General features: G+C 28.6%; 3 protein-coding genes and 1 non-coding gene across 5 annotated transcripts; 2 read left to right on the top strand and 2 right to left on the bottom strand.

Annotated features, from left to right (window-relative positions):
- Positions 1-1,348: 1,348 nt before the first annotated feature.
- Positions 1,349-3,565, top strand: LOC117159951 (dynein regulatory complex subunit 2). Its single transcript, XM_076621410.1, has 6 exons — positions 1,349-1,802; positions 1,863-2,115; positions 2,225-2,442; positions 2,515-2,907; positions 2,982-3,119; positions 3,187-3,565. The coding sequence occupies exons 1-6, from the start codon at positions 1,662-1,664 to the stop codon at positions 3,373-3,375; spliced, it is 1,332 nt and encodes a 443-aa protein (XP_076477525.1). The 5' UTR covers positions 1,349-1,661; the 3' UTR covers positions 3,376-3,565.
- Positions 3,566-3,714: 149 nt separating this feature from the next.
- On the bottom strand, positions 3,715-6,763 carry thoc5 (THO complex subunit 5). The gene is made up of 11 exons (XM_033340196.2): positions 6,456-6,763; positions 6,258-6,395; positions 5,962-6,176; positions 5,796-5,871; positions 5,547-5,732; positions 5,342-5,474; positions 5,032-5,271; positions 4,860-4,962; positions 4,558-4,759; positions 4,171-4,465; positions 3,715-4,078 (listed from the first exon to the last, which is right to left on the bottom strand). Exons 1-11 carry the CDS (start codon positions 6,549-6,551, stop codon positions 3,762-3,764), a joined length of 2,001 nt encoding a protein of 666 aa, XP_033196087.1. The 5' UTR covers positions 6,552-6,763; the 3' UTR covers positions 3,715-3,761.
- A 216-nt stretch (positions 6,764-6,979) lies between these two features.
- On the bottom strand, positions 6,980-7,051 carry TRNAW-CCA (transfer RNA tryptophan (anticodon CCA)). The gene has a single exon. It is a non-coding gene; the product is annotated as a tRNA-Trp (tRNA).
- A 1,146-nt stretch (positions 7,052-8,197) lies between these two features.
- On the top strand, positions 8,198-14,236 carry glu (structural maintenance of chromosomes 4-like protein gluon). 2 transcript variants are annotated; one of them, XM_033340173.2, is made up of 9 exons: positions 8,198-8,377; positions 8,601-8,886; positions 8,976-9,167; positions 9,244-9,420; positions 9,502-9,794; positions 9,849-10,128; positions 10,248-10,844; positions 11,288-13,449; positions 13,973-14,236. In XM_033340173.2, the coding sequence occupies exons 2-9, from the start codon at positions 8,644-8,646 to the stop codon at positions 14,103-14,105; spliced, it is 4,077 nt and encodes a 1,358-aa protein (XP_033196064.2). In that variant the 5' UTR covers positions 8,198-8,377; positions 8,601-8,643; the 3' UTR covers positions 14,106-14,236. The 2 variants fall into 2 exon arrangements, with proteins under 2 accessions (XP_033196064.2, XP_076477477.1); XM_076621362.1 differs by lacking the exon at positions 8,198-8,377 and having other exon boundaries at positions 8,410-8,886.
- Positions 14,237-14,482: the final 246 nt, after the last annotated feature.

Raw genomic sequence — 14,482 nt, forward strand, 5'->3', positions numbered from 1 at the left:
TTTGCAAAGGATAATGTGATTTATCCATCCGCTGATGTTTTCAGCGGTAGTGTTTTCAAGGAAGCTTTTTACCGTTGCATTGATTGCTTTTTATTGTATGTAGCTGATCGAAGTGATTTGCTAGTATTTCTGCTTTATCTTTGTTTGTGAAGGTTGTTTGTGGAGAATACAGGCATGGGTTGGAACGGGTTTTCGAGGGATTAGATTGTTTTCCAGGGCGATGAGCCCTTAGAAATTGTGATGATATTATTCATTTGTTTAAGATGTCTGAGGCATATGCGTTGCTACTGTCACGTAAACTTAAGGGTTGGTTGATGAAATAAAATAGCTGAGACATAACACAATTATTAATTTTGTTTTAATTAAACTTTATTATGAATTCAGCAATCACAATGTAACACACACTGAATTAACATAAATCACAATTCACTCCAACCACGTTATGTAAGACAGTTACAACGATACGTTAAGTACGCGACTATTATAAGGGTACAGACCGGTAAAGATATGTTGACTATTCTAAGGATACAGAATAAGTAAGTTTTTCTGGCGATACTATGTCTGAGGAAGGCTAGGGGTAGGTGTGTCTAAGGACACGGGACTATCGGATTTGTTGATGACAATTTTGGTTAAGGAAGTGAGGGCAGTAGACACCGTCTCCGATTGGATAATAAGACGGTTGGTGGACCAGGAAGAACTTTGGCCGCCCTCGCGAGAAAGTTGCTAACGGAACATATCAGATGTGAAGGAAACCAACTTTCTAGGCTAACACGTGGTAGACAATAAACGTAAAGGGAAATCTAAGACAAGAAATACTCGCTTGGTCCGAAGGACCTTAACTATGAAAATGCCAAGACCCCTGGTGGGTACTTGAGACTATTGAGGGTACGCACCAAGAATGTCCAGACATCTGGGTGCCACCCTGTCTGCGGTGTGTGGCCTGGTCTCTGATGTGAATCGACGTTACGCTACCTCCGTCTAATTCTATTTCTAAACTTGATTAGATTAACAATGTATTATAAAAAAATAATTGTTCCCATCTTATGGAAGCATTACCGGCCTCCTTATGGTTGCCGGATTGAAAAAAACTAACCCAATGATAGGACAATGCCGGAGGAAAGCATTATTCGATATTTTTCTTATCACGCCATAATAACGAAAAAAAAAAAAAAATATTGAATTGATTTAATTTATGGTGAGGCTACAAAAAACTTTATAAAAACTTCACGCAGAAAGATATTTTAAGAAAAATCATTCTTCTCAAAAAAGTTTCAACCATATTTTTTAATTATTTTGTAAAACAGGTAGTATTAAACCATTTAAAAGAAAATGACTGAAGTCTACTACTAGAGAAGATACAGAAACTATTACTTGTAACAATATCATCACAATGAACAGACAAGAAATACCCGAACAACAGATACTAGCCTATTCATCTCTGATACTAGATTTTGATGCTGCTATTGATCAAACATATTACTATATGTGCTTTTTAAGTGGAAGGTTACCTTATATAAATTACATACACCTTTGTTATTAAAGTATTGCATGCAGCAAGTACATTTATTTATATGTTATTAGTTTGTTACATAATAAATGTACTACATACATAAAGTGATTAATTAATGGTTGTATGTTTTCGAAAGAAACATTAGTTAAAAATGTTAAGAAGAAGAAAAAATAAAAGTAGTAAGTTTGCTCGAATGAACGAAGAGGAACGTGTACGTTATATGCAACATAGACTTGAATTTGAGTTAGAAACCAAAAGGCGTAAACAACAATTAATCGCTATTTTTACTAAGGTATAAGATATAATTTATTAAATTTTCTTATTATAGCATTTTAAATTTAAATTATTACAGAATAAATTAAAACGCGAAGAGGTATTTTCAAAATTAAATATTGCCAAAATTAATGAAAAGTGGAGGTATGTTTTGCGACAAATAAAATGTAAGGAACTTCATAAAGATGTAACACATCTTCATACAACTTTTGGTAGAGCAATAAGAACTAAGGATGCAACAATTTCTTATTTATATAATGAATTAAAAATAGCAGATGCAGATCACAAAAAACTTCAAGAAACACATATTTTATTAATCAATAATATAATTGGTATTTTCATAACTATTTGTATAAAAATTATGAATCTATAATATCGTTATTTCTTATGTTTATTTTCAAATTCATATAAATTCATAATCTTTCTTTTAATATTATATAGGGAAATACAAACAAAAATTGACAGAGTTACATGATACATGTACATTTAATAATACTAACACAAATAATATGGTAGAGTTAACTGAATTGAGAAATCACATGGAACAGTGCTATAAGGAAATTTCTAATAATATAAGCAGAAAAAGTACAATTTTTAATCATACACAAACTATAAGAAAAACATACAATGCTGTTAATATTTTTAATATTTTGTACTTGGTAATAATATTAATTTACTATATAGGAAGTTATTAATTAAAATTTTGTAAATGATTTTATTAAATATGCTAGGAGGAAGATATGACATCAAATCTTCTGCATCAGTCTTTTTCAAACATAGAAAAATTCTGGGAACAGTTATATAGAATAATAAATGAATATCAAAGAATAGTTGAAAACAAAAGAATACAGTATGAGTATTTAAAAGAACAAGATAACATTGATCGAATGTGTATATTGCGGTATCCGAAAGTATGCTTACAGTTACAAAGTATTATTGAAAGATTAAAAGGCAATGTACACATATTATCACAAAAAAGAAATGAAAAAATTGCAAAACTCCAAATAACAGATATAAAAATAAAGGAAAAATACAAAAATATTAAATATGAATTAACTATAACTCAAATGATAAATTCTGTACAGTTGAAAAAATTGGCTATTAAAAGCAATGAAGTATTAAAAGTAAGAAAACATATGTTTTTTATTATAATTATTTTCCTGCACTTTTATGGTATAATAATGCTTTTTATTTTTAGCATTTACAAAGACTTATGGAAAAAGGTTGCACAATTCTTGAAATAATTAAAATATGCTCCAATTTGGAACCTTTATTTTTTAACTTGAAGAAATATTTTATACAAAATACAGTACATAATGAATGTACTGATACTAATGTAAGAAACAAAATAAAACAAATATAGTTTATGTTATTGCAATGATATTCCAAACAAATTATTTCAGATTCCTGAATCATGTGCTAAAATCAGTAACTTTTGGGAATATTATAATTATATAAAAGTAAATAATATTATGTTAAGGAAAGAAAGTAACAAGCTTTGTAGAGAGAATAAAAAATTAAAACATAAACTGCAAGCATACTTCTTGGTGGATTCTGGCTTAACATATCCAATTACTCTATCTTTGACTTGAAATCTTTTGTTTAGTTATCCTTTATAATCATAAATAAAAAAATAAATAATATAGTAGTAAATACTTAAATTTCAATGAATCGGGAGTTCACATTGTAATTTTTTTATAACAGGCATCGATTTTACTCCAGGAATAGCCATGAACTTTTGACCCCTTTGATAAGGAAAAAAAGAAATCTAGTAAGACGTGAAATGCTACCTGATGTCTAATATTTTATTTATAATATATAGATTGGGTTATGCTGCGCTCTCGAGACATAGAGCAGTGGAAAGTAGTAGAATTTAAGCGGAATGATTCTATTGGCATTTAAGTACCTATTACTGTATAGACAATAAAACGTATTTTGCAAAAATGTATTCGTATATATCATGTTGTATTGTATTAGATTAACGATGAATAAAAATTCCACCGCCTAACTCTAAATATTTATATGGTCTAGCACGAATACGACCTTTTACAGGGTGAAAGAAGATCTTTTCTTTTGGTATAATAGTTTCAGATTCCAAATAAATGTCGAAACATGCTCGTAATCGCTGAAGTTGTGCAGATAATGTCGGCGGTTTTATCCACATGACATTTACTTCCCTTTCAATATCTCTTAAAATATCTACAGATGCAGGTACTATAGGATTTATACTTATATTAAATACCGGTGCTATTTTTGGATAATCTGGTTTTATAGCTATTCTTGCAATTAATTCATCTAAAACAAATATTGTAAGTTTAATGAATCATGAATGGATTAATGAATAATATAAAAGAAAGATTTATGTATTAAATAATTCTATATCTTACTATTGCCCCGACGAAGTACAGCCTCATAAAAGATGTCCAACGAAGATACTAATCCTTGTTCTTGAAAAATGGGATTTACGCTATTACAATAATTACTCCATGAAATTGTTGAGAATCTTTGTAAAATTGTACTAAGTTTTTGTGGTAAAATATCGTTATTAGTAGTAAAATTTGGGAAGTTTCCGCATTCTAATTGTCTAATCTCCGTACATAACTCTAATCTTGCTATTACACGTCTTTTGATTTCTCTCAACACACATTCAACACTATCTTGTGTTATTTCGCAACTCGTAAACTGTAAAATATTAATATATAGATTACTCGAAAATAATTTATGTAATAAACGCGATGTATCAATACGTGTATATTATATTAAAATTTTTATACTTTTTGCTCTCTCGTATCCAGTGAAATAAAATGTAATCCAGCCATTCTTTGTGCCCATTTATATGGGATTCCTAATCCAAGTGATGAAAATTGGCCTAAATTATGTCGATTCAATTGATAATAATTAGCAGGATTTGGGCTCTCTAATCCTAAATCTCGTGGATATAATTCCCGTAAAATCGATTCTGATATAAGCATATCTCTATTAAAAAAAAAACAAAGAGAATTTGTAGCCAACTATAATAAAAAAGCAACAACAATATTTGCACTATAAATGATGTAGTGTATAAAATACGATATACCCTGTACTAATGCCCATAATACCATCAGTTTTTAATTTTGATTCCACAGTTACAACTTTCAGAGACATCATGTAATAAAATTGCAATGTCAGCTTTATTTCATCTGAAAATTTGTGTTTTAATATATTCTATTTCAGTTTATAATTATCTATTAATTTTTGTGAATACTAACTTTTCAATTTAATAATTATCTTTACGTTTAAAGGATGCCTTTGTAACAGTTTTGTTCTTTTCTCTTCTTGCCTAGCTTCTCTAGATAACCTATGATGTCTTTTTTTATGTACAGGTGTTTCTTCTGTAACATTTTCAGAAACAGTTTCAGCATCTGAATCAGATTCTTGTAATCCATCCTGATTATTTGCACGCTTTGCTTCTTCTTCATCACCTTCTACTTTTACTATTATAGAATTATCTGGAAGAAAAATCTCATCAAAAATAAAGCAATAAAATATAAAATACTTGGGCAATAAAAAAAGTGATACCATATGCATCTCTGTATGCAGATGCCTTTGCATAAAGAACATACAGTGGTGATGCAAGTAATGTCGCTTTATGATGTTCTTGTCTAACTTTATCCAACAACAAACCAAGGCTTTCTTGTAATGGCTTGCTTGCCTGGAAAGATTAATGGTGATTTTAGTTCAATTATGAATAAAAAACTATGCTCTACAAAAATGTCAAAAATACTTCTAATATAGTGCGAAGTTGTGGAGCAAGATTATCAAGTCGAGTTTGTTTTGATTCGATACTCAATGCTACTGCCTTTTTATTCTCTGTCAATTCATCACACAAAGCGGCTAGTTGTTTTCTTTGCGTTAATTCCCATTCTAGGCGTGCTAGTCTTAGTTGATGAGGATTATGTTTTGTTATTTCCTGCAACATCATCTTATATAGATATGTAAACAAAGATAACTTTAATTTAAATTTATTTCATACCAGCCTAGAAATATTTTCAGGTGCTTCCTTGTAAAATTCTTCTTCTGATACAAGTTGTATCAATTCATCTTTAGACCTATATATTAATATATACATATACACATTATATATCAATTACATTAAGTCTAAAACTAAATTAAAAGAATTTTAAATAAACAACAATTACTTGAATTGAAGACATTTAACAACTTCTTTCTTTAAGTGCATTACTTCATATAACAGGTTTTGTAAATGTAAATGTCTGCTATCGACAGAACTTTTTGAAGATATAAGAGAATCTCTTGCAAATTTTGTACGAAATTTTTCCATTCTATTCAATTTTTTTAGTTCAATAAATGCTAATGATGTCTGAATCTGAAGTTCATGTATTTCATCTTTAGCCTAAAAGTATGAAATTTAAACTTATTAAATTGCATTTATTTTTCTAATGAAATTTAGTTTCTCCTTGATTGATATACAAACGTTTACATCCCCAGTGGTTTTTAATTTTGCAATTTTATTCATAGCCGCACGTATATTATCACAGGTAGATAGAAAACTTTCAGAATCATTTTCTGGTAAACGTTCTATAGCTTCCTTTTCTTCATAACTAATTATAACCTAAATATGAAGAATAGATACTTGAAAATTGAAGGAAATTCCTGTATAAAGTGATATTACCTTATATATATCTCCATCTTTCAAAGATATTCCAGAATTTCCACTAACTGATTTTCTCCTTTTTTTTGTATTATCAGAATCATTTTCTTTGCCCATTTCTTTTGGTTTCGTAAAACTTGTTATGCGTTAAATTACACGGATGAAAAGGAAGAAGGTTAGCTTTATTCACGTCTTGATTCTAATTAAGATAATCAAGATTATTTTATTACGTTATTTATAGAAATTTATAAACATGTCTGAAAGTGTAGAAAAATGATAATCAATCTCATTCTGTAGTGTTTACATATAACACATTCTATGCATACATATAATGTTTGGTATAATGATATATGCTGTATTCTATACTTCACAGCATTGAATGTAAACAAATAGAGTAAGGGTTATATATGTATATAATAATTATTCTAATTAACTTATTATTTTATGTGACCTTAATCTTTTAATGTAAAAATATACTTGATTTTTAACATGTTTAAAAAAATAATTTTTCTTAAAGAAAAAGGTTAAAAATGAAGTATACGAATTGACCCCGACGTGATTTGAACACGCAACCTTCTGATCTGGAGTCAGACGCGCTACCGTTGCGCCACGGAGTCTGTATAGTTCGATCTTTCCTCTTATTATTTTAACCCTCATACATAATATTATATACAATGAAACAGAATATAACATATAGAATAACTCAGCTAAATGGAATCACCTAAATATTGTCTTTATTTATTATTTTGTGAAAGAACTTCAGAATAAAATTACACTATTTTAAGGGCTTCACGCAACGATGAAAATAGTTTTTCTGGTTGTCATTTTCTTTTTACGAGACTGCAAGATAATCAGTTTTTTAAATAGGGCACTATATTTATTCTCCGATATCTTTCTGGAGAGCGAAGAAATAAATTCAGCGACCTTAATAAGTATATCACTCCTATCATTCAATTTTGAAACATTTGTGTCTGAAGTACATACAGGGGCGGCGTGACCTTTTGCGGGGCCGGGTTCAGAAATTTTCCGGGGCCTGAATACACATTCATATCCTACACTTAAATTTTACAACGAGGAATTATTTATTTACGAATGTTGTTACATATTATATATTTTTTATAAGCAGTTGTTTAAACAAATCCAAGTAATATTTTTTCGCATCGCAAAAGATTCAATGAAAGTACAAAATCTGTAATCATGTATGACTTTTGCAAAAAGCTATTGATGCAGCCAAATAAAATTACACTTAACTTGAACCTATATAAACTATAAACAAAAGACAAGAATTAGGTTTAAATTAGGTCTTATTTTATTCGGCTGTCGCGCCGTAGGTCAGGCGGGTACTACAATACGCTGCCAGAAACGCTCAATTCTACTTTTACTAATGTGTTGTAGCAAATGTATATACACTTACTAATCAGTGAATGCAACTATTGAACTGACGCTTCTATTACTGTATTCTTATAACTTATATATGTTTATGATTATTATGTTTGTTAGTTTATAATTACTTAATATTAACTTATAAGACTTATTTGAAGATCATAATGTATGTAACCAGATTTAACATAATGGACACATATAATACATGTATGGCTATAACAATTTTGTAATTAAAATTGCATTTTAAATCCGATTTATATTATATATTTGTATATATGTACATATACGTTTATAATATGCATCATATTCGTTATAACATACATAGCTCTCATATTTTGTTCATAAAGAATGTTGCAATTGATTATTTGTACGTTAGGATTTAAATTTGAATTTAGTACGGCGTCCTTTGATTCGTTACTTTCAAATGTATTTTATTTACTATGTTAAACAAAAAGTGTTAATACATGTATTTAGAAACAAAATCATGGTGAATTGTATTGTAATATGAACTAAAATTTAATTTGGGAAGTGTATTTGTGGTTTCTATGATAATATCAAGCGTAAGTTTTTACAAAGATGTGACATGTATATATAGAAGATTGATATAAATCCTCCTTCGTCCTGTTTTTTTATATAATAAGTTATTTAATTAGTTTGGACTAGATTACTAATTTGTGGAAAATATATAATCAATTAGTAACACATGCATTTTTCATCTTTTGAATATCGATATGTATCTAACCTCCATCATTCTACAGTATGAATTTACATCTTTTAATGTAGATTGTGTTGCGGATGAAAAATATATTATAGATTGAGAAATAGGATGGTCGAGGAAAATCGTATTAATGAAAGTTTTCCTGAAGACAATATGGAAATTAGTGAAGAGAATGTTTTACACGAAGATGAAAAAGGTGGAATAAAGGTGGATGATGATATATATATACCACCACCTCTTAAAGTAATTAACGAAGTTGATGCTAATGGCCCTAGATTAATGATCACTAAGATTGTTAATGAAAATTTCAAAAGTTACGGAGGTACACAAGTTATTGGCCCATTTCACAAGGTAAATATTAGATAACTAAAAAGTTTCAATAAGAATTATTGATAAACTGGAAGCCACAGTATCGATTTACCAATTTTCTTTGTTTATAGTGTTTTTCAGCAATTGTTGGGCCAAATGGTAGTGGTAAAAGCAATGTTATAGATTCAATGTTATTTGTATTTGGGTATAGAGCATCTAAGATTAGATCAAAAAAGATATCAGTTTTAATACATAACTCGAATGAATATCAAGATGTTAATAGCTGTACAGTATCTGTATATTTCCAAAAAATAATTGATAAGGTATATTACATATTAGAAAAGATTATCTTTTATCAAGTTTTATGAATTAGTAATGTTATTTCTCTCTATTTTCCAGTTGCAAATGGATTATGATATAGTGCCAAACAGTGAATTTGTTATATCGCGGACAGCATTTAAAGATAATTCATCTTATTATGAACTAAATAAAAAAAAAGTACAGTTCAAAGAGATTGCAAAACTTTTAAGATCTTATGGTGTAGATTTAGATCACAATCGCTTTCTAATTTTGCAGGTATGCATTTTATTATCTATTACTTTACAATATATAACTTTTTATTACTTTACGCTATATTACATTATATTATATTATTAGGGAGAAGTTGAACAAATAGCAATGATGAAGCCTAAGGCACAAAATGAAAATGATACTGGTATGCTTGAGTTTTTGGAAGATATAATTGGAACAGTTCGTTATAAAGAACCATTAGAAAAACTATCAAACAAAATAGAACTTTTATCAGAACATAGGGTGGAGAAATTGAACCGCCTCAAAATTGTTGAAAAAGAAAAAGCAGCTCTTGAAGAACCCATGCAAGAAGCTATTCAATACTTGCAATTAGAAAATGCAATTACGAAATTACAGCATCAACTTTATTGTTATCAAAGGTAAACTATTTTGAAAACTATACTGTGCTTGAGTTTGACAACAAATTTTTTTAGATTTGAAACATCAAAAGAAATTGTGGAACAGGAAAATAAAATTAATGAAATGGATAAAGATTTATCAGATCTTGTAAACAAAATGGAAGAAATTGATCATGATAAAGAGCAGAAAGAGAAAGTGATTAAGGAAAAAAGTGCAACATGGAACAATTTACAGAAACACAAGGATGAAATTGCAACAGAATTTGATAAAATTCGAAAATATGACGAATCACTTCATGCAGAATTAGTGGAAACAAATAAAAGACGAAAAGCTAACATAGCATCTTTAAAAACAGTAAAATTTATTTTATTACCCTTATAAAAAAGATTAGGATACTTATTTTATTAATTTTATTACTAGTTATTAATTATAATAAATAAATAATTAAATAAATAATTAATTACTCTCTATAGGAAAAATCTAAATTAGAAGAACTGTATAAAGTCCCAGAAAAAAGTATAAAAGATATCCAAGAATGTGAGGAACTTGTCGACAAACACTCGAAAAATAAGGAAAAAGAGGAAGTAGTATTGGAAAAGTTGATGGCTGAATTAAGTAAGAAGACTAAACCACTATTGAATGACCGTTCCGAACTTGAGAAAGAGCTAATATCTTTAAGAAAGGATGTTAATCAAGCACAAGCAGCATTTGATATTGCTAAATCTGAGTTAGAACTGTATACCTCTATAGAATTAACAGAGAAAGAAAAATTAGAAAAATTAAAAGATTCTTTAAAATTAACAGTAGATAATTTAAAGACACGAAACGAACAACTACACAGCTTAGAAAACAAAATTCCTTATAGTGAAGGAGAATTAATAAAGGCACAACAAGATTTAAAAAAGATGAAAACAAAGGAAATTGAAATGACTTCAAAGCTGAAAAGGATGAGAATTTCATTTGAAGAACAAAAACTTGCTATGCAAGCAAATAAGTCAAGGAATAAAATTATAGACAGTTTAATGAGGGAAAAAAGGGAAGGTAGAATTCCTGGTGTTTTTGGAAGATTGGTATGTAAATTAATAGTGACTTAATGACTGAATATTGCTATCATACTGTTTAAAATTATTTCAAGGTCTTGTCTTGATGTCGACTACAACTGTCGATCACAATTATAAAAAATATGTCGACCTTGGAATAATCCTCAAGGGAAATTGTAACTTTCAGGGAATTTAAATGTCTCTTACTCATTTTTTCTTATCTTCAATAGCAATGGAAATAATTTAGATATTTAATTTAAGTGAAATACCCTGTAACTGGGTATTGTCTGTTTGTTTGAAAGTGCAAGAAAAAATGGAAGGTATTTTTATTCAATTAGAATAACGTACATCTTTATTGCTGTGAAGATTGCTTGGAATAAATATATAGTGCATTATAAATATATCTCTTTCTAGAGAAAGTATTTTGTAGTACATATGTATAATAAGAATTTTATGTATCTGTTTATGTGTAGGGTGATCTTGGTGCTATAGACAGCAAATATGACATTGCAGTTTCAACAGCTTGTGGTCCCTTAGATAACATTGTAGTCGATACTGTAACAACTGCACAAACATGTATAACATTTCTTCGGCAAAACGATATTGGACGTGCAACGTTTATACCATTAGAAAAGCAACAGCGTTTAGTATCAAAATGTAAACAAAGAATACAAACTCCTGAGAATGTTCCAAGACTTTTTGATCTAATACAAGTTGAAGACGAAAGAGTATTACCAGCATTTTATTATGGATTACAAGATACATTAGTGGCAAATGATTTAGATCAAGCAACACGTATTGCATATGGTTATAAACGTTTCAGAGTAGTTACTTTGAAAGGCGAATTAATAGAATTATCAGGAACAATGAGTGGAGGTGGAAGAACTGCAATGAAAGGGAGAATGGGACAAAAAGTTGTGAGAAATGAAATATGTATAGCAGATATTGAAACATTAGAGTCAGATTTAAATAAAACTTATGAAGAGTGCAATCAACTTAAAGCTAGATCTCAATCTTTAGAAAATCAGATTCATATGTTAAATGTAGGTTTAAAGGAAATGAAAGTTAATAAGGAAAAGTTGTACATCGAAATGAAGACATTAAGCGAACAAGAACCATCGTTATTGGCGCAAATTAAAGTTCAAGAGAAAAGAACTGTAGAATTAATATCAAACCCACAAAAAGTGCAACAGCTAAAGGAAGTGATGAACTCTGCAAAGGAAACTTTGGAAGATGTGCAAAAGAATTCAAAAACTGTTGAAAATCAGGTAATTCGTATTAACAAAGAAGTAGATACATTGTCAGGAAGTTTTGTGAAAAATCAACAAAAGAAGGTAGCTGACCTATCTAAAGCAATTGATACAGCTAAAGCTGAAATATGCAGATTGCAAGTTGCTATTAAAACAGCTGAGAGAAATGTAAAGAAAACCGAGCAACGAATAGAATGTTTAGAAAATGATGTACGTACTTGTGAACAAAAACTCCGTGATATTCAGAAAGAAAAGCAAAAATTAGAAGAACAAGGAAAAGAATATTTAAAAAAGCTTGAGAAATTCACAGAAGCTCTTTTAGAAAGAGACGAAGCTATGGCATCTTTTAAAGAAGAATTAGATATTTTGCAGGCTAGGGAGAATAAATTGAAAGCAATTAAAATAGATCTCGATCAGAAATTAAAAGAGCATAGAAATACAATTAAGGGTTTAAATCAAAAAATACCAGATTTCACAAGAAAAATAGCAAACTTAAAACTTCAAATAATACCTGGTGAAAATGTGGAAGAGTTGAAAGAATTAACAGAAGAGGAACTTAATGAATTGGAAGAAAAAGTTCTTATAGGAAATTTACAAAAAGCTAAGAAAAAGTTACCTATGGAAGTTCCAAATATGCAACTTATAGCAGAATATAAAGAAAAAGATGCATTATATTTACAACGTGCTGCTGATTTAGAAAAAATAACTACTGAACGCAATAGAATACGAGATATTTATGAAATAGCAAGGCGTCGAAAAATTCAAGAGTTTCTTACAGGTTTTACTATCATTACTGATAAATTAAAAGAGATGTATCAAATGATTACATTAGGTGGTGACGCCGAATTAGAATTGGTCGATTCTTTAGACCCCTTTAGCGAAGGAATTGCTTTTAGCGTAAGACCTCCAAAGAAATCTTGGAAAAATATTTGCAATCTTAGTGGTGGTGAAAAGACTTTAAGCTCTTTGGCTCTTGTATTTGCACTACACCACTATAAGCCCACTCCTTTATATTTTATGGATGAGATAGATGCTGCCTTAGATTTTAAAAATGTTTCAATTGTTGGAAATTATATTAAGGAAAGGACAAAAAATGCACAATTTATAATTATATCTTTAAGATCAAATATGTTTGAACTTGCGGATTATCTGGTTGGGATATACAAAACATACAACTGTACGAAGAGTGTTACGGTTGATTTGAAAAAGTATTATGAAAGAAATGGAATTGTCCCACCCGCACAAATATCCTCTAGAAGTTTATATTCCACACAAACACAACAATTTGCTATGCAAAGTCAACACAAAGAAAATTGTACAACACAAAATATGAGTACTGTACAAAATACGGAAAATGTTCGAGAACCGAATGAGAATGCAGTTGAGTAAGTAAAATGAACTTTTTAAGACTCATACATTTCAGTTTTAAAGTTATATTGATCGAATTATGTTATATTTATTAATTTTGTTTGAAATATTAGAAATATATCGAGAAATTAATTCGGAATTTCTGGTGTTGATCAATAATTTATCTATAATTAATAAAATAAGAAGCTATTTCTAATTAATAAAAATGACGTATTTAACATATAATAAGAGATTAACGAAAGTTTAAAGATTTGATATTTCCAACAAATTATTCTCCTTTTCATTTATTTTTCACTAATAAAATGAGTAAAACATAATATAGTAAAATGATATTAGTAAATTATAGAAAAATACAGAAAAATAAATACAGAAGAAATAGTGCAAAATAAATATAAAGTAATAGACTATGAAATGTATTGTTTGTTATTACATTATAATTGTTGAAATTTTATCGATACACTCATTTGAATTAAAACTAAATGCATAAATTACAATTTATGCAATAAGTACGTTATATATTAGTGTATCACTTTCTTTCAGATTGCCCGAATTAGGATTATGTCCAACACCAAAAAAAGCACCTAGTGAAAATACACATACGAATATTAATAATAGTGACATAAATGATGGCAATACTTGCGGCAAACCTTTAAAAAAGAAACGCAAGATATAAAATATAAAATATATATGTTTGTTAATATTCAATGTATGTAGAAGATATATTTTTATATGCATAATATAATGCAAATCTGACCGACATAAATTATATGTAAGCTAGAAATAAATTTTTTTAAAAAACATGTATTTACCTACAATTTAATGAAACAATTAAGATTGATTGCGATTCTTCCGAAAAAATAATAATTATAATAATATAGTGGTAAAATAGATGATCTCCAATTAAGTATTAGAAAAATATTATTTTATGTAAAATATTATTATATGTATAATATTATTTCATTAATAATTTGCTGAAAAAACTGCCGTTTTTTGTATTGAAGATGGTAAGGTAATGTTTTATATAAATTGAAATAATCAAGTATAATTTTA

Source organism: Bombus vancouverensis, chromosome 9 (genome assembly GCF_051014615.1).
Source record: "Bombus vancouverensis nearcticus chromosome 9, iyBomVanc1_principal, whole genome shotgun sequence".
NCBI classification, from domain to species: Eukaryota; Metazoa; Arthropoda; class Insecta; order Hymenoptera; family Apidae; genus Bombus; species Bombus vancouverensis.